Raw genomic sequence first — 21,885 nt, 5'->3', positions numbered from 1 at the left:
TTAATTAGATTTGTATGCCGCCCCTCTCCTTAACTTTTTAAGGATACCCCTCTCCATTATAATACAGATTAATCTTGAAGGATATTGTTGCTTGAATTAACTGGGAAAGTTAACTGGCAACCAGCAAGTTTTCAATCTATGCCAGGGCAAAAGAAGTTGACAGGATTCTCCTTGATTTCTTCCAATAATTAATTAGACCTATTTGCTTCTACAATGTATTGCTGTTATTACCTGTCATTCACGACACTGGCATGAGGGTGAGATTAGGGCAAATAGTGACAGGTAATGTCATTTTTCTTTCATAATCATTGCTAGTAGTACAGGTAGTTCTTGTTTAACAACAGTAATTGGGTCCAGAATTTCCATTGCTAAGCAATGTGGCTGACAACATAACATTATGCAACCATGCCACTTAGAAGTGGCAATCCCAGCACTTCTGATTGCGGTCACTGAGTGCAACATCAAGTGGTCACCCTGTGCAATTTTGTGTCAGCTTCCCCATTGACTTTACTTGTCAGAAGGTGCTAGTGAAGGTTGCAAATGTGATTATGTGACTGTAGGACAGTGCAAGTTGATTGCAAGGCAGTTGCCCGGCACCCAAAGGATAATCACATGATTGTAGGGATGTTACATTGGCTGCTACTACAGTGGTACCTCTACCTAAGAACGCCTCTACTTACGAACTTTTCTAGATAAGAAACGAGTGTTCGAGATTTTTTTGCCTCTTCTCAACAACCATTTTCCACTTACAAACCTGAGCCTCCAAAACTGTAACCGGAAAAGGCAGGGAGAAGCCTCCGTGGGGCTTCTCTAGGAATCTCTTGGGAGGAAATAGGGCCGGAAAAGGTGGGGAGAAGCCTCCGTGGGGCCTCTCTAGGAATCTCCTGGGAGGAAATAGGGCCTCCACCCTCCCTGTGGTTTCCCTAATCGCATACATTGTTTGCTTCTACATTGATTCCTATGGGAAAAATTGCTTCTTCTTACAATTTTTTCCACTTAAGAACCTGGTCATGGAACGAATTAAGCTCATAAGTAGAAGTACCACTGTACAAGAACTTGTCACAAGTTCCCCTTGTTCAGCAGCATCATAGTTTGAACGTTCACTGAACAAATGGTTGTTACGTAAGGATTACCCATAGATACTTATGCTATCTTGTAAATCACATTTGTGATTTATGAGCCTGCATAACATCCTCTGAAATTCGGAACCCCAACCTCACTACTCCCTCGTTGATGCTTTTGACAGATAATGAAACTAATGACCCCAGAAATGACCTCTACATGAGTAATGGCCTGAGTTTGGTTGGGTGGATTCAGGCGTGTAGGCCTACCTTATGATTTTGTGCCACAATCTTGTATATGAAGAAAGGAACAAAAGAACACCTGGGATTTTTCAAGAGAATGTCCCAACATCTGCACAACAGAATAATGAGAAAAAAGGAAAATAACTTACGCTTATGAATTTCTCATACTGGATGGCAGACTCCATGGTGTTCTTTGAATAGTCTAGAGTATCCTTCCAAGAATGCATAAGAAAAGCCAGTCTTAATTGCCGTGCTGTTGAGAGTTTTAAAGAAACAAATGGAAAAATGTTGCACAGGAGGGAATCATAGCTGGCACAGGCCATTTAGGCTATCAATACATAGCTACTCTAAAAGAAATCCCCAAAATATTATTTACATAATAAAAGAAATAATCTTAAATGCCAATTAGACAGTTTTTAGCCAAAGATAAAAATAAGCTCAGCAACGGCTAGTGCCACTGTACCCACTAAAAATGAAAAAAAAAATCAATTCATAGATCTTACCTGTATGCTGTTTTAATGCATCTTTTATTGTTATAAAATTTTTCAAAGATTTCGACATTTTACAGCCGGCAATTGTCAAATGCCCAGTGTGTAGAAAATAGCGCACCCAATGATCATTGTTGAAGTATGCCTACAAAATCAATGAGACCAAAGAAGTATATTATAATATGAACCCCCATTAGATTGCAGCAACATTTAAAAAGAATCATTCACATTGTAAACAGAAAAAAATATAATTAGATAGGAAGCAATAAAAGAACATCTTAAATGTAACTAATGAGGATTAGTTAGTAACATTTATTTAGGAAAATTATGGATACCCATCAGTGGCGAAATCTTTTTTCTTTTTTACTACTGGTTTTGTGGGCGTGGCTTGGTGGCCGTGGTGTGGTTTGGTGGCAGTGGCCGGGGAAGGATACTGCAAAATCTCCATTCGTGAATGCTGGCTGGGGAATTCTGGGAGTTGAAGTCCAGATATCTCCAAGTTGCCAAGGTTGGGAAACACTGTTCAAGACAACTTAACAAAATGAAGAAGCTTTTTAAAATAAATGTTTGATCTGAAGAGGCCCAGTTCTATTGTATCTGCTTTTAAATAACAGAGAATACTTCCAGAAAGCCACATCAGTTTTAAAGATCTGTAACAGTATAATCTGAAATGTTCTGTTTTCGTATTAAGTATTAATATCAGGCAGCTGAGTTAAACCCTCACTTAGTCATGTTTGGAGTAGATCTATTTAAATAATTGGGAAGTAATAATGTCTTACATTTAAGAAAATTTTCTGGCATTAATATACTGCCCCAATATACATTTCTTCAATTGTTCTTGGAAAAAGTATTTTTATTCCCATCTTGATCCGGACCAGCTTTTTTTTTTTTTTTTTACAGGGATATACAGGCTTTCAGGAGAGGGTGGAGATTGAGAATTAGTGGTTTAGGCCTCACACACACTTACCTCAGATTGTGCCAACTCATTGTCATGGTGGGGGAAACGAAGATCAAAACCTCCTCCATGAATGTCCATAGAGTCTCCTAAAATGGATCCAGCCATTGCAGAACATTCAATATGCCACCCTGGACGTCCCTGTTAACACAAGGTGATAACTAATTAATCATGTGGATCAATATTTTTTTTATTTTAATTTGTCAAGTACATATTTGTAATATACATAGATATAACATTGTTTACATACATAAGATGGGTACTGATAAGAGGGAACAATTGGACAGAGACGGTAGACACGCTGGTGTGCTAATGCATGCACCTTATTGTCCTCCTAGGATTCGAATGATGTCAACAGTGGACAGTCTAAGGGTAACGTTTTGGAGGTTTGGTGATGAAACCACAGAGTCAGATAGTGAGTTCCAGGCATTAACCCCTCGGTTGCTACAGTTGTATTTTCTACAGTCAAGTTTGGGGCGGTTCACTTTGAGTTTGTATCTGTTGCGTGCTCCTATATTGCTATGGTTGAAGCTGAAATAGTTCCTGATAGGTAGGACATCGTAGCAGATAATTTTATGATAATTATAATTATAACTTTTTATAACAGGATATAGAAAATACATTTTAAAACATCATAAAAGATTTTAAAAACATTTTTAAACACTCACAGATACACACATTATTACAGAGTCCTCGGAGAGGGGCAGCATAAAAGTCAAATAACTACCTACCCACCTACCTACGTAACTAACTAACTAACTAACTAACTAACTCACTCACTCTCAGGCCAGACCTTGCAATTGCGAGATCAACGGCCCCAAGCCTGCCGGTCTTCAATGGTTTCCAGAACGCCAACAGGGTGGGGACAGTCTGGCTCTCAAGGGATAATTGGTTCCAGAGAGCCAGGGCAGCCACAGAAAAGGCCCTTCGCCACAGGCCTGTCAGCTGATACCGTTTAGCTAATGGGACTTGGAGCAGACCAACTCTGTGGGATCCCAGCAAGTGGGAACTATGAGGTAGAAGGCAGTCTCAAAGATAACGCCTTCAAAGAGATGCTTGGCAACTGGTTCATATCTAGGACGGTTGCAATGTCCCAGAGTAATGGGATCACCTTTTTTGACCTTCTGACAAGCAAAGCCAATTGGGAAGCCAGATTCACTAATGACTGTGTTACTAATTTAACAGCTGCAGTAATTCACTTAACAACTGTGGCAAGAAAAGTCATAAAATGAGGCAAAATTCACTTAACAAATGTCTACTTAGCCACATCAATTCTGGCCTCATTTGTGGTCGTAAGTTGAGGACTACCTATGTTTCCTGAATTTATAAAATTAATAATGGGTGTAATTGTTAGGCACTATTATTTATTACAGATTAGTTTAGTGGTATCTTGATATTCACTTGTTAACTGGTTCTGAGAGGAATGATGGGTACCAAACAAATTTTTCCCATAAGGATAAGGCTGTGAGTCACAAGACAGCTGATATTGACAAATTCTAGCTTGTGCATCAAGTACCAAACACAATGATGAGTACCAGGACAAAAGTTTCGTGTACAAATTCAATGTGTTCCAAAGCAGCTGAGTACTAATATATCACTGTAAAAAGGATTAAAATGCATATGCATAATATTTTATTTCATTAAATTTAAATGCTCTCCATCTCACTGTTTTAAGTGACCCGGGTGTCATCGGCAATAATAGTGCTCTATAGCCAAGGATTTTGCTGTATAAGTGAAAATCATGTACAAGAAGTAAATTTCCCTGCTTTGCCTAGTTACAGAAATTGCATTGTAGAAATTAAAAGAAGGGGGAAAGGAGCTTTCTCCTCTTCCCAAGGGAGTAGCTGTGGCTCCTGACCACACAAATTATTGTTCAATCTCAGCTATCCTTACTTTGCCCCAGGGAGAATCCCACGAAGGCTCGCCTGGTTTGGAGGACTTCCACAAAGCAAAATCATTTGGCGATCGCTTTTCCTTTAAACGATCCACTGAGATGCTCAGGTCACCTAGGAGAAGCAGAAGAAGGAACGATAGGAATCAGTAACTTTATCATTGTCTCCAATTATTCTCTGGCAACCTTATTTAATGAAGTTAAATTACCTTCTCCCTCCTGTAGTGCTTTTTGATCTCCTACAGCTTCAGGGACCAATTTGGCATAGGTGTGTTTCTCAGATGCATCGAATTTTAGTGTGTCAAAATAAACAGAGCCACTGGATACATAGCTAGAAGGCAAAACTAGAGTTTCAGTAAACAGGACTGCTGATTCTGTTAACAACATTCTTCAACACTTTTGCATGGCTGATTTTAATATAGAATTCAAGAAAGTTAGGCTATGCTAGGGGTGGATACGTTTGGAATTGGCGCTCAGCCCATCTGGAAGTCCCAAAAGTGATTTTTAAAATGCAGCTGGACTTTCTTGGTTTTTACTTTGCCTTGAAAAACATTTTGCTTCTCGTCCAAGAAGAATCAGAGTGCAAATGGGGGTAGAAGCAGTCTTTTTAGCAGTCCCAAGAAGGTTCCACACCCATTTAATGTTTCCAAATGTAAAATAATGCACTTGGGGAAAAGGAATACTCAATGAGTATTGCATTGGCAGTTCTGTGTTAGCAAAAACTTCAGAAGAGTAGGATTTAGGGGTAGTGATTTCTGACAGTCTCAAAATGGGTGAGCAGTGTGGTTGGGGGGTAGGAAAAGCAAGTAGGATGCTTGGCTGCATAGCTAGAGGTATAACAAGCAGGAAGAGGAAGATTGTGATCCCCTTATATAGAGCGCTGGTGAGACCACATTTGGAGTACTGTGTTCAGTTCTGGAGACCTCACCTACAAAAAGATATTGACAAAATTGAACGGGTCCAAAGACGGGCTACAAGAATGGTGGAAGGTCTTAAGCATAAATCGTATCAGGAAAGACTTAATGAACTCAATCTGTATAGTCTGGAGGACAGAAGGAAAAGGGGGGACATGATCGAAACATTTAAATATGTTAAAAGGTTAAATAAGGTTCAGGAGGGAAGTGTTTTTAATAGGAAAGTGAATACAAGAACAAGGGGACACAATCTGAAGTTAATTGGGGGAAAGATCAAAAGCAACATGAGAAAATATTATTTTACTGAAAGAGTAGTAGATCCTTGGAACAAACTTCCAGCAGATGTGGTTGGTAAATCCACAGTAACTGAATTTAAACATGCCTGGGATAAACATATATCCATTGTAAGATAAAATACAGGAAATAGTATAAGGGCAGACTAGATGGACCATGAGGTCTTTTTCTGCCGTCAGTCTTCTATGTTTCTATGTTTCTATTTGCATTCTGATTCAGATGACACTGACGGTACAGATTGTCGCAGTTTGTAAGTAATTAAAGTCCGTTAGAACCTTAATCCCGCGAAGGCGATAGATAAAGCCTAGTCATTTGTTCAAAACAAGATTTCTTTTATTATAAAAGTAAAAAAATAAAACATGTCTCGATGGACCACATAACAAATAGGTCTTACATAATGGAGGATAGAAAAGAGAATGGAGTTTTAGGATGAAGAAGAAGGAAGTGATGTTAGATTTGGCAGGATATTACATCATAATAGGAGGATCTTAGTAAGGCACACAAAGTTAACTCTTTAATTACTAAATGTCTCTGGGGCTGGCAATATTCAGCGTGAGACAGATAACCCTCCAAGTCACTTCCAGGACTCTCAGAAAGCTAAACACCAACCTTCAGAGGGCTAACTACCAAACCACTGCAAAGAATATAAATCTTCCATTCCCCACTATTCCGTCAGAACTGAAGAAGCTTCTTGAATGAGAAGTAAAATGTTTTTCAAGGAAAAGAGCCAAGAAAGCCCAGTTGTCTTTTGAAAAGCAGTTATGGGGCAATCATGACATAGATCCATGATGGTGAACCTATAGCACGCATGCCACAAGTGTCATATCAAAAGGCACACGTTAGCCAGATGATTTTTGGCCTTGGGGAAGGACATGTCACCCTCCAGAGGCTTCAGGGAGGGTTTCCCTGAAGCTTCACAATGCAAAAAAATCACCCAACAGGCAAACTAGAAGTTTGGAAAACAGACTTCTGGTTTGCCCATTGTGTTTTTTTCACACTCCAGTCTCCAGGGCTTCAGGAAGTTTCCCTAAAGGCTCTGGAGTGCGAAAAACAACACAACAGGCAAACTGGAAGTCCATTTTTCCAAACTTCCGATTTGCCTGTCTGGGCATTTTTTCACTGTTCCAGGCTTCAGTGAGGCCTGTGCGCATGTGCGGGAATGGGGACTTGTACACATGTGCATGGGCAGCCTGGGGGGTATGCATGCATGGGAGGGAGAGGGTGTGCTAGCACATGGACAAACCCCCTTTTGGCACGCAAACCAAAAAAGGTTCACCATCATTGACCTAGATGATTGAGAATCTCCATAGACAACTCATCTGAAAGCATTGGGCTGATAAAACAGGATAAAATTAATTCATGACAGTTGTAAAATAGCTGGGGGGGGAATCTTTATTGAAATTCTTTGTTATATTCTTTGTTAATTATTTGGAAAGACATGTAAAGAAATGTTAGACTATCTTAGACCCGTGTTTCCCAACCGTGGCAACTTCAAGATATTTGGACTTCAACTCCCAGAATTCCCCAGCCAGCAAATGCTGGCTGGGGACTTCTGGGAGTTGAAGTCCAGATATCTTCCAGTTGCCAAGGTTGGGAAACACTGTCTTAGACAAAAAGAACTTCAGAAATATATAGGGAACCCAGTGAATTATTTATCAGGTACTCAAACTATTACTCTCAGCACTTTTGATATATTAGAGATCAGTGGGAAAATGTCAAGTGACACTTACCCATATCCATTATCTACAATCTTCTGAACAAAGTCCACAATTTCTGGTACATATTCACTTACACGAGTCAAAACATCTGGAGGTAATACCTGGGGGAGAAAATCAAACCTTTACTCTTTCCATGATCTCAAAATATATTCAACTTTACAATTAAAATTATATAAGAGCATAATAATAAAACTTGGTAGGAAAATCTTAATTAAACTCAATTTAAAAACAGATAGGAACTGATCTCTACAGACCTACTGTTTTTCAGCTATTATTCTGCTTAGTGAAATCATGAAATATCTAGCTGCCAAATGCTAAACTGGAAAAACATCCTTCAAGCTAAAATAGAAAGTAACATTGTTCCAACTGTTGATGAAACACAAATGATTCTTGATGTGGATCTAATTATAATTCTGATTTTCTAGATGGGAACAAATGGAATTGTTCTGTCTGGGTCCCCCCAGACGCCAACACCAACCAAAAAGAGTATCCAGACACACTGGTAAAAAGCAAAGGCAGTTTATATACTGGAAAGCAAACACAGGTAACAAAAACTGTTCTTACAGACAGGAACACGATGAAGCTTCACAGAGGTTTCACGAAGGCCAGGCAATAAAACAGGATTCTTGCTGGCAAAAACAACACTGGAGATAAGAAAACCCACGCCTCCCCCAAGTCTTTCAGCCTTCTAGGCCACAAGCCAAGATCAGAGACGCCAAGAATCGAAGCAAGGTCACAGGACTCCCAGTTGATAACTCTCCACAAGACTGTAAGGGCGGGCCTGCCTTTTCAAACCTGCTGAGGAGAACCACACCCAAACCCAGCTGTTGCCAATTCAGGGATGGAAATACCTTTCTAATTGGCCCCTCCTTTGAGCTGTACGTCTCTGCCTCATGTCTATTATAGCCTGTGCGTCTTCATCAAATGAATCCAGGCTACTAGCTGGGGAGACGCCCCCCCCCCGGGGGGTTTCAGGCTGCTCTCCCTCCTCCTCTTCCTGACGTTCCCCTCCCCCATCTGCCTGGTCCTCCCCCTCCTGGTCACTGTCCTCCTCCTCTGGGCATGGATCCGGCAGAGCTCCAGCCGGTCCCTGAGGAGCCTCAGGCTGAATCACAACAGGAATATAGTACTATAAACAAACTTTCTGATAATTTCACCTAAAGATCTTAGTTTATCATTTTAATATTTGAAATTGTTTCCTAAATTGAAACTTTTAATTACATATATGACACGTTTTCTTTCTAGTCTTGAAAAGAAGAGGAAATTTGAAACAATAAAGCATGGGCAATACCATTCAGAAGCGTTTTTTTAAAGTTTTGTTGAATAAGCACGTCTGCTTACATTGAGAGCTGCCATATCTTTATGATATTCTTCTTCCCAAAATTTGGGAAGTTTGGAAAATATAGAGTTGTCAGTCACTTGGGTACCCAACTTAGTGTCCAGCCACTCAGAAAGTGTATCTTTTGCTTCTTGCAACAAAGTCTGAAAAATAAATTTTATTTAATACAAGCTGTTCATCATAACATACAGTTCCCACAACTCTTATAAATTCCCCAAAGGCCCACGCTCAAATGCTCTTCAAGATTCATAAGAAAGACATTTCAGAGGAACCTACATGGCATCGGACCAGAATACCTTCGGGACCGCCTTCTGCCGCACGAATCCCAGCGACCAATTAGGTCCCACAGAGTTGGCCTTCTCCGGGTCCCGTCGACAAAACAATGTCGTCTGACGGGCCCCAGGAGAAGAGCCTTCTCTGTGGTGGCTCCGTCCCTCTGGAATCAACTCCCCCCCCCGAAAATCAGGACTGCCCCCACCCTTCCTTGTCTTTCGCAAACTACTGAAAATCTACCTATGCCGCCAGGCTTGGGGGATATAACTGACCCTTAGCTGTTTCATTTTATGTATGGTTTAATTGGATGGCATGACTATTTTATAATGGGTTTTTATAATTGTTTTTAATATTAGATTTGTGCTTTGTATTTATTGTGAGCCGCTCCGAGTCTTCGGAGATGAGCGGCATACAAGTCTAATAAATAATAATAACCTTGTTTTGGGAAATGGATGAGTGACTGAGAATGTGTGTATGTGTGTACAGTGTTCCCTCGATTTTCGCAGGTTAAAACTTTGTGAAAAGTCTATACCACGGTTTTTCTAAAATATTAATTAAAAAATACTTCGTGGTTTTCCCCCCCTATACCACGGTTTTCCCACCCGATGACGTCATATGTCATTGCCAAACTTTCGTCCGCTTTTAATAAATATTTTTTTTAATAAACTTTAATAAATAAACATGGTGAGTAATAATCTAAATGGTTGCTAAGGGAATGGGAAATTGCAATTTAGGGGTTTAAAATGTTAAGGGAAGGCTTGTGATACTGTTCATAGCCAAAAATAGTGTATTTACTTCCGCATCTCTACTTCGCGGAAATTCGACTTTCGCGGGCGGTTTCGGAACGCATCCCCCGCGAAAATCGAGGGAACACTGTACATGTATGATGTGTGCATATGTTTTGTGTGTGGCAATTTATCATAAGGCAATGACTGAAATGGCTCCCAACCTATTTCAAAAGTGTACCAACCTCAGCATATTTATTGATTTCTCCCTCAGAGAGCTTCTTTTGAAGGGCATTCTCTAGTGATTCCAGAGCAGCTCTCACTGAATTTTGCATCCTTTCCAACATCTGTTTCTTATCAGGATCAGAAGTTTCTTCCAACTTTGCTGAAAAAAGCTGAATTAAAAATATGGATGGGAAACATGAACAACACGAGTTGAATATTTCTATCAAAGCACAAATAATCATGAGCATAGGGGAAAAAGAGAGATTTAATAGAATAGAATAGAATAGAATAGAATTTTTATTGGCCAAGTGTGATTGGACACACAAGGAATTTGTCTTGGTGCATATGCTCTCAGCGTACATAAAATAAAATATACATTTGTCAAGAATCATTTGGTACAACACTTAAAGATTGTCATAGGGGTCAAATAAGCAACGGAGAAGCAATATTAATAAAAATCTTAGGATATAAGCAACAAGTTACAGTCATACAGTCAACATGGGAGGAAATGGGTGAAAGGAATGATGAGAAAAACTAGTAGAATAGAAGTGCAGATTTAGTAGAAAGTCTGACAGTGTTGAGGGAATTATTTGTTTAGTAGAGTGATGGTGTTCGGGAAAAAAAACTTAAAAGTTAAGAACATAAGACGAGCCATGCTGAATGAGGCCAAAGCCCATCGAGTCCAGCATTCTGTGTCACACAGTGGCCCACCAATTGTCCATGGGGATCTTGAACAGAAAGAGAAGGCAAGACCCTCCCTTTCTTTTGACCCCCAACAAATGGTACTCAAGGGAATCCTGCCTGCCTCAACCAACATAGAGGTGGCACATGGACATTAGTTTCAATAACCACCGATGGCATCCATGAATCTGTCCAATCCTGCCTTGAAACTATCAAGGCTGACAGCTGTCACAACCTCTTCTGAAAGTGAATTCCATAAACCAACAACCCTCTGGGTGAAGAAATATTTCCCTTGATTTGTCCTCACTTTCTTACTTATGAGCTTTAGGGAGTGCCCCCTCGTCTTAGTATTGTGTGATAGAGAAAAGAATTTTTCTCTATCACACAATACTAGAGAAAAGAATTTTTCTCTATCCACCTTTTCTATCCCATGCATGATTTTATACACTTTGATCAAGTCACCCCTTAAACGCCGTCTTTCAAGGCTGAAGAGACCAAGGTGTTGCAACCTGGTTTCATAAGATTCCATTCCCTTGATCATACTTGTTGCCCTTTTTTGCACTTTTTCCAGTTCCATTATATCCTTCTTGAGGTGCAGTGACCAGAAATGTACATAGTACTCCAAGTACTTTAACTATTAAAAGCCTCCTTACATTCCCTCTCTCCCCCACTATCTGTGTGTGTGTGTGTGTGTGCGTGTGTGTGTGCAAACAAGGAACATGGATGTGTAAAGCGAAGAGGAGAAGTTCCTGTTCCCTTTTGGTTGTGGTCTCTCCCACAGTTCTTGTGCAGCATTCAATCAAGAGACTATGACTATCTACCTCTCTAACCCTATCCATTTTTGTTATAGTGGCAAAATGTTAAAAATAAAAGTATTATGTAGGCAATCATGCTTAAAGTAAGAAAGTCATTAGAATTTTAGAAGAAAGTGGAATTTCTCATTAACATAATACAGTAGTCCCTCACCTATCGCTGGTGTTACGTTCCAGACCTGGCCGCGATAGGTGAAATCCGCGATGGGGAATTTATCGACTGATAGTACTTATTTAAGTATTTATATTGTAATTGTTTGGTAAGTTTTCATTGTTTTAAGTGTTTATAAACCCTTCCCACACAGTATTTATTTTAGATACAGTATTTAAATACAGTATTTACAATTTTAGATATATATTTTTTTTGAAAAACCTGCCGATTGAGTTCGGCGGGCTGTTTAAATCTGCCAATCGACTTCCTCAGAAACCCGCGATGAAGTGAAGCCGCAGTAGGTGAAGCGCGGTATAGCGAGGGACTACTGTATTATAAATGGGTCATTCTTTGTCAAGTGGACCAGGTGTCCACTTGACTGGTTTTTGCAGCCTTATTTGAAAAGAAACCACTACAAAAGCAACAAATATGATAGAAAAAAATATGCTTCTTCTAATGAAATAAAAATGAAGATGATTGAAGGTGGGAAAACAGAGAGCTCTGTTTCAACACCTTCAATCATCTTCATTAGAAACAGCAACTTTTTTTCTATCACTCTGTTTCATCACTTTCAATCATTTTTATTAGAAAGAGCACTTTTTTTCTATCGGTCTCTGTTTTCTCACCTTCAATCGTCTTCATTTTTAATTCATTAGAAGGAGCATGTTTTTTTCTAGCATATATGTTGTTTTTGTGATGGTTTCTTTTCAAATAAGGCTTCAATTTCACCTGGGCCACTTGACAAAGAATGATCCAGTAGTAATCACAGCCAGTGATGACCAATGCAGGAATAGACGTGTATAATAAATAAATTGTGTGTGTGTGTGTGTGTGTGTGTGTGTGTACAATTAATTAATTTGGTCATCCCTAAGTAAGGACCAACTAAATGTTTTTCCCCGTGAGACTGGTCTATCAGGGCAACCTGGTCTACCCAAATATGGAATGGAGCATACTGCTTCCACTTTCGCCTTTTAGCTCCAATCAAGGAACCTTTTTGGTAGTTACTTTTGTAGCAAAATAAATATTTATTTATTTCCTTTATTTCTTTGTCAATATAAATTCAACACACGCACACACACATACACAAGACCAACTAAAATGTTACAGAAGAGTATGCCCATTAGTTTCTGAGTTCTCCAAAGTTCTTCAATTAAGCAATTACACTACAGAAGTAGATCTTCCAAATAAAGTATGCAAATTATGAATATTTGCGCATCATTTATACTGAATTTCCAAACCCCTTTTGAAAATGATTTTGCAAAATTTATGGCAATTATTAAAGGGAGACCGCTTAGAGAGGGCTGTAAAAGTACAGTACTACGAAGCAGTATATAAGTGTAAATGCTATTGCTATTGCTAACTGCCTCCCCCCTAAGAACTAAATGACAACCTATTTGACTGAATTTCAACCAAGAAAAGAAAGCTATTTGAATGTTTTATCATGATTTGACACTAGCCAGGAGAGTTTCTGTCTGAGATGAGCAAACATAAGCCCAGTGCAGCTGATTACCTAATCCTAAATCATTTATTTTTCTCATTTTCAGCAAAATTAGCTGGCTTGTCATTCTGGCAGACAACTCTCACCCTAGTTGGAACAAGCCCCAATTCAGGTCACTAGTTTGGTCCAACTCTACATTTCATCATCATCATCATCATCATCATCATCATCATCATCATCATCATCATGATAATAATAGCAACTACTACTACTACTACTACTATTATTATTATTATTATTATTATTATTATTATTATTATTATTTATTAGACTTGTATGCCATCCCTCTCCAAAGACTTAGCTCACACTAAGCTCTTCTCAGCTAATCACTGGTCCAATTTACTCCAGCAACAGCTCCTAGGAATTTACTCTTTGGATGAAGATTCTCACTCACCCATTGTCCCATTCTTTCTTGCGCTAGGGGGAAAAGGAAGAGGAGATGGACCACGAGCTTACCTTAAAAGCCAGTTTAACATTTTCAAGCAGCTGTGTTGCTGTTGGCTTCTGCTCCAGGTATTGCTCAAAGAGGTAGTTTTGTCTTGCTCTTTTTATGATCTAAAACAAAAAATGAAGTCTGTCTAAGAAGCATACGGAACCAAACGAGTGAACATACACATTTTCACATACACATTTTAGGCCACTTCCACTGTCATCTTTTGGTGATCAAACAGAAAGCTTCTTTAGGTAGACATTTGTTTATGTTTACCTCTTTGAAGCTACTGTATGTATTCACGGTGCTGCCTATCTTCACAATAATCTTTCGGTTAGAGAGAGATATTGTTAACATGCAATTAACCATCACCTTAATCTTAGCAAGAAGTCTCATTTCAGAAATCAACTGAAAGATAGAGACATAGAAGATTGGCAGTAGAAAAAGACCTCATGGTCCATCTAGTCTGCCCTTATACCATTTCCTTTATTTTATCTTAGGATGCATATACATTTATTCCAGGCATGTTTAAATTCAGTTACTGTGGATTTACCAACTACGTCTGCTGGAAGTTTGTTCCAATGATCTACTACTCTTTCAGTAAAATAATATTTTCTCACGTTGCTTCTGATCTTTCCCCCAACTAACCTCAGATTGTGCCCCTTTGTTCTTGTGTTCACTTTTCCATTAAAAATACTTCTCTCCTGAACCCTGTAACATATTTAAAGGTTTCGATCATGTCCCCCCTTTCCCTTCTGTCCTCCAGACTATACAGATTGAGTTCATTAAGATATTAAGTCTGAATTAATGTATTTTCATTTACCTTATCATCTATGTCTGTGATATTCATGCAATAGAAGACATCATATTTGAAGTAGTCTTTTAAAACTCTTCTTAGGATATCAAATGAAATATATGATCTAAAATAATTGGGGGGGGGGGAGTTAATTTTGTATATGTGCTAGTTCCAAACCAATATACAGAAAGTTATGTCTTAAAGAGAATAATATATAAAACAGCTTTCTTACAATAATCATATACTGTATTAGGAAATGTACAAACAAAAAGGACTACCATAATCCCCGCCCCCAATGCATTTCTTAATCAACAGATAAAGAAATAGGGTAGATGGAAAGTAAAACTACAAAATGAACAATGTCATACACAATATATTTGTTCAGCTGTAACAAAAAAAACCCCAACGCCCTACTTTACCTTGCATGCCCCATATGGGAAGCATCATACACTGTCGGGCCACAGCAATACCATTTGATCCTGTTGCCATTTTGGGGTTGAAACACATCCTACAACAAAATAGCACATCAGGCAATGAATGAAAGCTGCTGAACTTATTAAGCTTGAAAATAACAACTTTGAGTCAAAGCAACACTATTGATTCCACAGCAATGTCAGGGTACTGCTGTTTCAACAATGATTTGTAAGCCTAGAAAACTGCTATATCTAAAATGATCGGAGGAATTATTATTATTATTAATTGAATTTGCATGCCATCCCTCTCCGTGGACTCAGGGTAGCTCACAACAAACATAGAATACAAAATAAAACAATTTGATCCAATTAATAACAGTTAAAAGACTTAAAAACATCCTAAAAACTTAAAAACATTCAATTATCATTCACTCAATCAATAGATCATTCTAAATACATTAGTTGGTCAAGGGGGGAGAGATCTAATTACCCCAGGCTTAGCGGCAAAGATGAGTTTTCAATTTTTTTCAGAAAGCAGTACGAATCTCTGGGGGGAGCTGGTTCCAGAGGGCCGGGGCCCTCACAGAGAAGGCTCTTCCCCTAGGCCCCGCCAGCCAACATTGTCTGGTCGACGGGACCCTGAGAAGACGAACTCTATGGGATCTCACCAGACGCTGGGATTCGTGCGGCAGAAGGCGGTCTTGAAGATAATCTGGTCCTCTGCCATGTAGGGCTTTATAGGTCATAACCAACACTTTGAATTGTGTCCGGAAACCAATCGGCAGCCAGTGCAGTCCGCGGAGTAATGTTGAGAAATGGGCATGCCTTTGGAGGCCCAATACCGCTTTTGCAGCTGCATTTTGGACGATTTGAAGTTTCCGAACACTCTTCAAAGGTAGCCCCATGTAGAGAGCATTACAGTAGTCAAACCTTGAGGTGATAAGGGCGTGAGTGACCATGAGCAAAGACTCCCTGTCCAAATAGGGCCGCAACTGATGCACCATGCAAACCTGGGCAAACGCCCCCCTCGCCACAGGGGATATGTTATCTAGGGATGAAAGAAAAGAAAGAAAAACAAGTTCACCTTATTACGAGTGAGACTGTTGTATAGGCAGAGTTTGGGTTGAGCGGTTCCTTGGGGTGGCGCCCAGTGTGGTTGAGTACGTTTGTTTTTACCTGCAAAGGAATTTATAATTTCATATAAATGGTCAAGCAACAGTGTCATCTGAAAACAGTGTTACAAGAAAAACTCTCAAGGAACTCTTATTCTGTCATTCGACATTTCAAAAGGGATGCCAAAAAGATTGAATTTACGATAAAACCTCCACAATGGATTCCTGTTCTTAAAAATAAGTTAAGATAAGTTCTTAAAAATAAAATTAAGATAATATCTGCAAGACTGACATTAAGGTTGGTTCATTAGGAAAGTATGCAAGTCGGACTCCCCAAAGAAGGTATTTGAAAGGATGGACGTCAGATTTTCTTCTATGCTGGAGGTATAAAAAATTTGAGGGCTCAGCAACTTACATGACAGGGTCATGGGATAATTTCATATGTTTGGGGAAAATGTATTAATGGACCCTAGCAGATTTATGAGAAAATATTCAAAGGTTAAAGATGCTAATGTAATGTTGAATTGTGTACTAAAGCTTTTGGGATTTAACTGTTTATCAGGAATTATGATTTACCTAGCATGGTGGTGCCTGCAAAAAAGAATTACAGTGGTACCTCGAGATACGAGTTTAATTCGTTCCGGACCTGGGCTCTTAAGTCGAGCAGCTCTTATCTCGAACGACTTTTCCCCATAGGAATTAATGTAAATAATTTTAATTGGTTCCAGCCCTCAAAAAACTCACAAAGTTAGTCTAAATTATGCAGAAAGACATGTTTTTAATGAAGAAATGTACATGTACATATAAATGAATAATGAAGTTTCTTTCACTTAACTTGTAAACTTTCTTAAACTTTTAAATTTACATATGTTCAACTTCTCTGCCACCCAATCCTGTAGGACAGAGGTCCCCAACCCTTTTTGCACCAGGGACCGGCTTTAAGCGATCAAGAGAGGAATGGGTGAATGAATGGACGGAGGGTGGGAAGGAAGGAAAGAGGGAAGGGACAGGAACAGAGGAAGGAAGCAAGGAAACTTATGAAAGGGGAGAGTAAGAGAGGAATGAGTGAAGGGAGGGAGGGAGGGAAGAAGGTGGGAAGGAGAAAGAAAAGAAGAAATAGAGGAAGGGAAGGTAAAAGAGAGAAAGAAAAAGAGCAAGAGAGAAAGCTGCAAGCACCCCCCCCGAGCCCCCCAGGCCGGCTGCAACCTTTTAAAACACGCGCGCCGCTTCGCAGCTGTCTCCTGAAGCCGAACGCGGAAGTTAGCGTTTGGCTTCAGGAGACAGCTCCTTGGCGCTTGTATCTTGAATTTGGGCTTGTAAGTAGAACAAAAATATCTCTCCCCTCCCAGCTCTTATCTCGAGTTGCTCTTAAGTAGAGCAGCTCTTATGTCGGGGTTCCACTGTATACTGTACTAAGAAATTTAAGAAGTAATATTATTCTACGCCAGGAAACAATTATAATTTATGCACATTTTTCTTTTTCAATTAACATACAATTTTTCTTTAAAATTAAATGAAAAATGAAATGAATAAAAGAAAAAGAATTATATCCCACCTTTCTTGCAAGAGAATACGGCAGTAAACATGGCATTGTCTTTACCAACTTTTTCATCTCACCACAAACACCCAAAGTTATACAGTTTTTGGAGATGAAGCTGGACATGAAACTGAATCTCCCTCAGTAATTATATTGTACTGGTGTATTTCAAAGTCATATAGATTGAAATCATGTTGAAATACAGTAATCAATACCAGAGACCCACTTAAAAGATGAACGAAAAGTAAAAAGAGATAAATCTAGAAATACAAAGCTTTAAATGCTACTCTCCCAAAATCAAAATAAAGCAATACTAGTATAAATTCTGCACTCTATCCATGATTGGTTAAATGTATCTTAAGACTGATAGTACATATAGGCAACACTTTTCATGCTATTTATCTTAAATAACAACTCCTCCTAAATAAACAATGGTAACCCTTTCAGAATTAGTGGGTTGATTAATTTTAGCTTTCTACCTGAAATTTTAACAAGTGAGAAATGACAGAAAAGTATTTAGGAGAAAAAATATATCCTCATTAACTTCAGCAAACAGTGTAACAGAAAAGGAAGGCAAATGCTGAAAAGTCCTTGAGTGAACCAAAGAAGAAATAATTCAACAGAAAAATACAAAAAAGTGAATCTGTACCTCACATTTATGGGTCATAAAAGTGCAGGTGATCCTCAGTTAATAAATAGAAACAGACCAATATGAAATCCAAACTGGTCCTATCTAAAAACAGATGCATCTTCGTATGTCTGTCTCAAACTCTATGCTCACATTCAGCATAAAATGTACATCTGCTGAACTCATCTCTTAATCTCTTGAACATCCTCACCTACACAGAGACACAGATGGGCTGAGTGAATACCTGCTTGTTTCTGTTTTTATTTTCTATACGTCAGATTTCCCCCTTCCACATATCTCACTATAAGCCGGGGTCCCCAAACTTTGCAACTTTAAGACTTGTGTACTTCAACTCCCAGCTGGTAGGAGAATTCTGGGAGTTGAAGTCCACAAGTTTTAAATTAGCCAAGTTTGATGACCTGTGCTATAAGCAATCACAAAGGAAGCTACCATATTTTTTGGAATATAACATGCACGATCCACCACCACCACCAAAAGACGGTGGAAATGTTGGTGCATTTTATACACCAAGTATAGCCATTTTTGGCCTCCCAAAACTCTGCCCCCACATCCCATTTTTTGCAAAAATGGAGCATGCAGAAGGTTTGGGAGGCCTGCAAAGTGCTCATGAGGGCTGGGGAAAGGCAAAAATGCCCCCCTTTTTCCAAAAAACGGGCCCATTTTTGTGAAAAATTGGGCCAGGGATGACAAAAAAAAATGTTCTTACTTCTCTGAAATCTTGGTATGTCTTATACACCGGTGCGTCTTATAGTCCAAAAATATGGTAAATTACAAAACATAACTTGCTGATGATATTCAGGGGATTATGACAAAGTTTCTTCTGTCTCCAAAAAATGTAATTAAGGAACATCTGAATTGATTTTGGGACAGACTTCCTATATTTCATTCTATTTATAAGAATTTCCCCCTATTTTTAAAAAAAAATTCTGTCTATGTTGGACCCATTCCCTATATATTCTTTGTACAAGTCACAGAACAAAGGCTCTGCATTTCACAACCCACAATCTATTCGTTTTCTGCATTTATGACACCGTGACATCACTTGTTCTGGAGCTGCCCCACCCAAAAGGACATCCCAAATGTGCTTTTTCGAGAGGCAACTGGACTTACTGGTTTTTCTTTGAAGACGTTTCGCTTTTCATCCAATAAGCTTCTTCTTCTTGATGAGCTGTAGAAGCTTCTTGAATGAGAAGCAAAATGTCTTGAGAGAAAAACCAGAAAGTCCAGTTGCCTCTTGAAAAAGCACCTTTAGGACAATGGTGACTTGGTTGACTGAGAATCTCCATAGCCAAAAGGAATTTCCCATTCATTTGGGACAGTAGAATCTACTCCACACAAGCATCTCTGAAAGCTATACAGAGCCTCCATCACTCTACCAGAGATCTATGTTCCTTTCAGGATTTTCTGATATTATTGTTACACTGAGTTATACAGGACAAAAAGCAGGATTGTAATTTGAAACATTTATGAATTTATAAATGCATAGTGGAGCTCTCAAATTATACTACTTTCTAAAATAAGCCTTGTATAAAACTGTTCGCCTACTTCTCATATAATTATTCCTCTGTCTTAATTATTTGTTTCTACTAAATTACAGTTTTTGGTTATGGAATGTTACACTTTTCTTAAACTGAAAAACAGCAGATACATGTTTAATTCATTAGAAATCAAACTGCAGGTTCGTTTGCGTTTTCCCTACAGTCACAGTATAATGGATCCAAATAACAAATACATTTTTTTTCTCACACAAATTTTTACTCTTAACAAGCGGCTCTGATTTTAACAGGGCTGTGAAAAGGTTTAGTTTAAAGGTTTGTTGGCAATACTGAAGTCAAAGTATTGAATTGAAACTATTAACTCTGAATCAATGTGAAAGGTTAATGGACCGTAGCACGTCATTAATTCCAATCAAATTGACTCTTCAAATCATACAGAAAATGTGAGCTGGATTTGGGTGATTTACACACTCTAAATGTTGAACAAAATCACTGATCCATCTAGCACAATATGTTGGTAATGATCATGGCTCTCCGTGATTACAAGCTTAAGTTGTTAGCATTACTTCTCAGTGTGCAAAGCAGGGGTGAAATGTTCCCGGTTCGCTCATGCCCTTTGGAACCAACTCCCCCCAGAGATTGGAATTGCCCCCACCCTCCTTGCCTTTCGTAAGCTTCTTAAAACCCACCTCTGCCGCCAGGCATGGGGGAACTGAGATACTCTTTCCCCCTAGGCCTTTACAATTTTATGCATGGTATATCTGTATGTATGTTTGGTTTTATAATAAGGGTTTTTAACTATTTTAATATTGGATTGTTATATGCTGTTTTTATTACTGTTAGCCACCCAGAGTCTACGGAGAGGGGTGGCATACAAATCCAATCAATCAATCAATCAATCAATCAATAAACAAATAAATAAACAAATAAATAAATAAACAAATTAATAAACAAATTAATAAATAAACAAATAAATAAACAGAGAAATAAACAAATAAACAAATAAAGGTCGTCAGAGAGGTGGTCACAAAGGCAGTGCCAGGTTCCGCCCATCTGCTGTAATTTGGGTTCTTTTACCCTCTGCACATGGTCAGAATGCTTTGCGCATGCGCAGAGGGTAAAAGAACCCAGATGGTGGCATCAGGGAGGGTACGTGAAGCCTCGCACTGCCTTCATGACCAGCTCTCCGATGATCCACAGGCATGAGCGAACCAAGAGCATTTCAACCCTGATGCAAAGTATGCTCTGACATTCAGATACAGACCCCCCCCCTTAATAAAATTTCTAGACTTAGAGGCAAAAAGCAGATGCAACAAAGCACATGAATATAAAGAGAGAGACAGATGGAACAAAGGCAATGCAATATAAATCTAAAATGTTAACCCAGGCCCAGCCAAGGATTTAGGAATGTTCTGAAGCCGGGTGCTTCGTTTTGTTTTCTGAGTACATCTTCAAACAGCACCTCTCCATTCTATACCAAATTTCTTCCAAAACCCCCATATCCCGAAGTGCATCAATAGATGGCACAGAAGGTTATAACGCTTGGAAGAAACAAGCCAAAGGCCTCCTTTGCTCTGCCAAGGTGGTCATGTTTCTACACCGATCTCAGCTACAGAAAACAAATGTTTAACAAACATTCCTGATACATTTAATATCTGCAAGGATTTCTGTGTTTTGAAATGTCTGTTTTGTCCTATATAAATCAAGACTGGATAAAGGAATAAAAAAAAAAATACAACCCACAGCACTGACACTGTTTCAGGATGCTTATACCAAGGACAAACCCAGTGATGAAGTACAAACTCTTGATCAACATAATCAGAAGAAAAACCAATGTTTCATAGTCATACCCGCTTGCCCTTGGCTTGCATTCTAAAATTGGACATTTTTGAAACTCAAACATGGAACATGTGCTTGAGTAAGTATATTCTAATGCAATCATAATTAAGCCTTGGCCTGAAGCTTCTTGAGAGAAACAGGAACATTAATTACAGGCATCTAATACAAATTTTACACGTTTATCCTGAGAAAAATCTCTAACATAATCAGAAATTATGACAAACTCTTTCCTTTCTTGTGCACATAACCTATGAATCCAAAGAGCCCTAATAATCTGTTTGGATTGTGTTACTCTAGAACAGGGATAGGCAAAGTTGGCTCTTCTATGACTTGTGGATTTCAACT

General features: G+C 38.9%; 1 protein-coding gene across 3 annotated transcripts in view; it reads right to left on the bottom strand.

The window, feature by feature from the left end:
• Window positions 1-21,885, bottom strand: part of CARS1 (cysteinyl-tRNA synthetase 1) — a 61,281-nt gene that overhangs the window by 18,413 nt on the left and 20,983 nt on the right. For all 3 annotated transcript variants that reach the window (XM_070764605.1, XM_070764613.1, XM_070764621.1), the window contains 12 exons: window positions 15,992-16,083; window positions 14,914-15,002; window positions 14,522-14,618; window positions 13,725-13,823; window positions 10,147-10,296; window positions 8,906-9,046; window positions 7,577-7,665; window positions 4,848-4,969; window positions 4,641-4,753; window positions 2,760-2,888; window positions 1,808-1,937; window positions 1,454-1,557 (listed from right to left, as the gene is read on the bottom strand). In XM_070764605.1, the coding sequence (XP_070620706.1) occupies window positions 1,454-1,557; window positions 1,808-1,937; window positions 2,760-2,888; window positions 4,641-4,753; window positions 4,848-4,969; window positions 7,577-7,665; window positions 8,906-9,046; window positions 10,147-10,296; window positions 13,725-13,823; window positions 14,522-14,618; window positions 14,914-15,002; window positions 15,992-16,083 (1,355 nt within the window). The remainder of the gene's footprint in view (window positions 1-1,453; window positions 1,558-1,807; window positions 1,938-2,759; window positions 2,889-4,640; window positions 4,754-4,847; window positions 4,970-7,576; window positions 7,666-8,905; window positions 9,047-10,146; window positions 10,297-13,724; window positions 13,824-14,521; window positions 14,619-14,913; window positions 15,003-15,991; window positions 16,084-21,885) is intronic.

Source organism: Erythrolamprus reginae, chromosome 1, assembly GCF_031021105.1.
Source record: "Erythrolamprus reginae isolate rEryReg1 chromosome 1, rEryReg1.hap1, whole genome shotgun sequence".
Classification (NCBI taxonomy): domain Eukaryota; kingdom Metazoa; phylum Chordata; class Lepidosauria; order Squamata; family Dipsadidae; genus Erythrolamprus; species Erythrolamprus reginae.
This window is presented reverse-complemented; position numbering and strand designations above follow the sequence as displayed.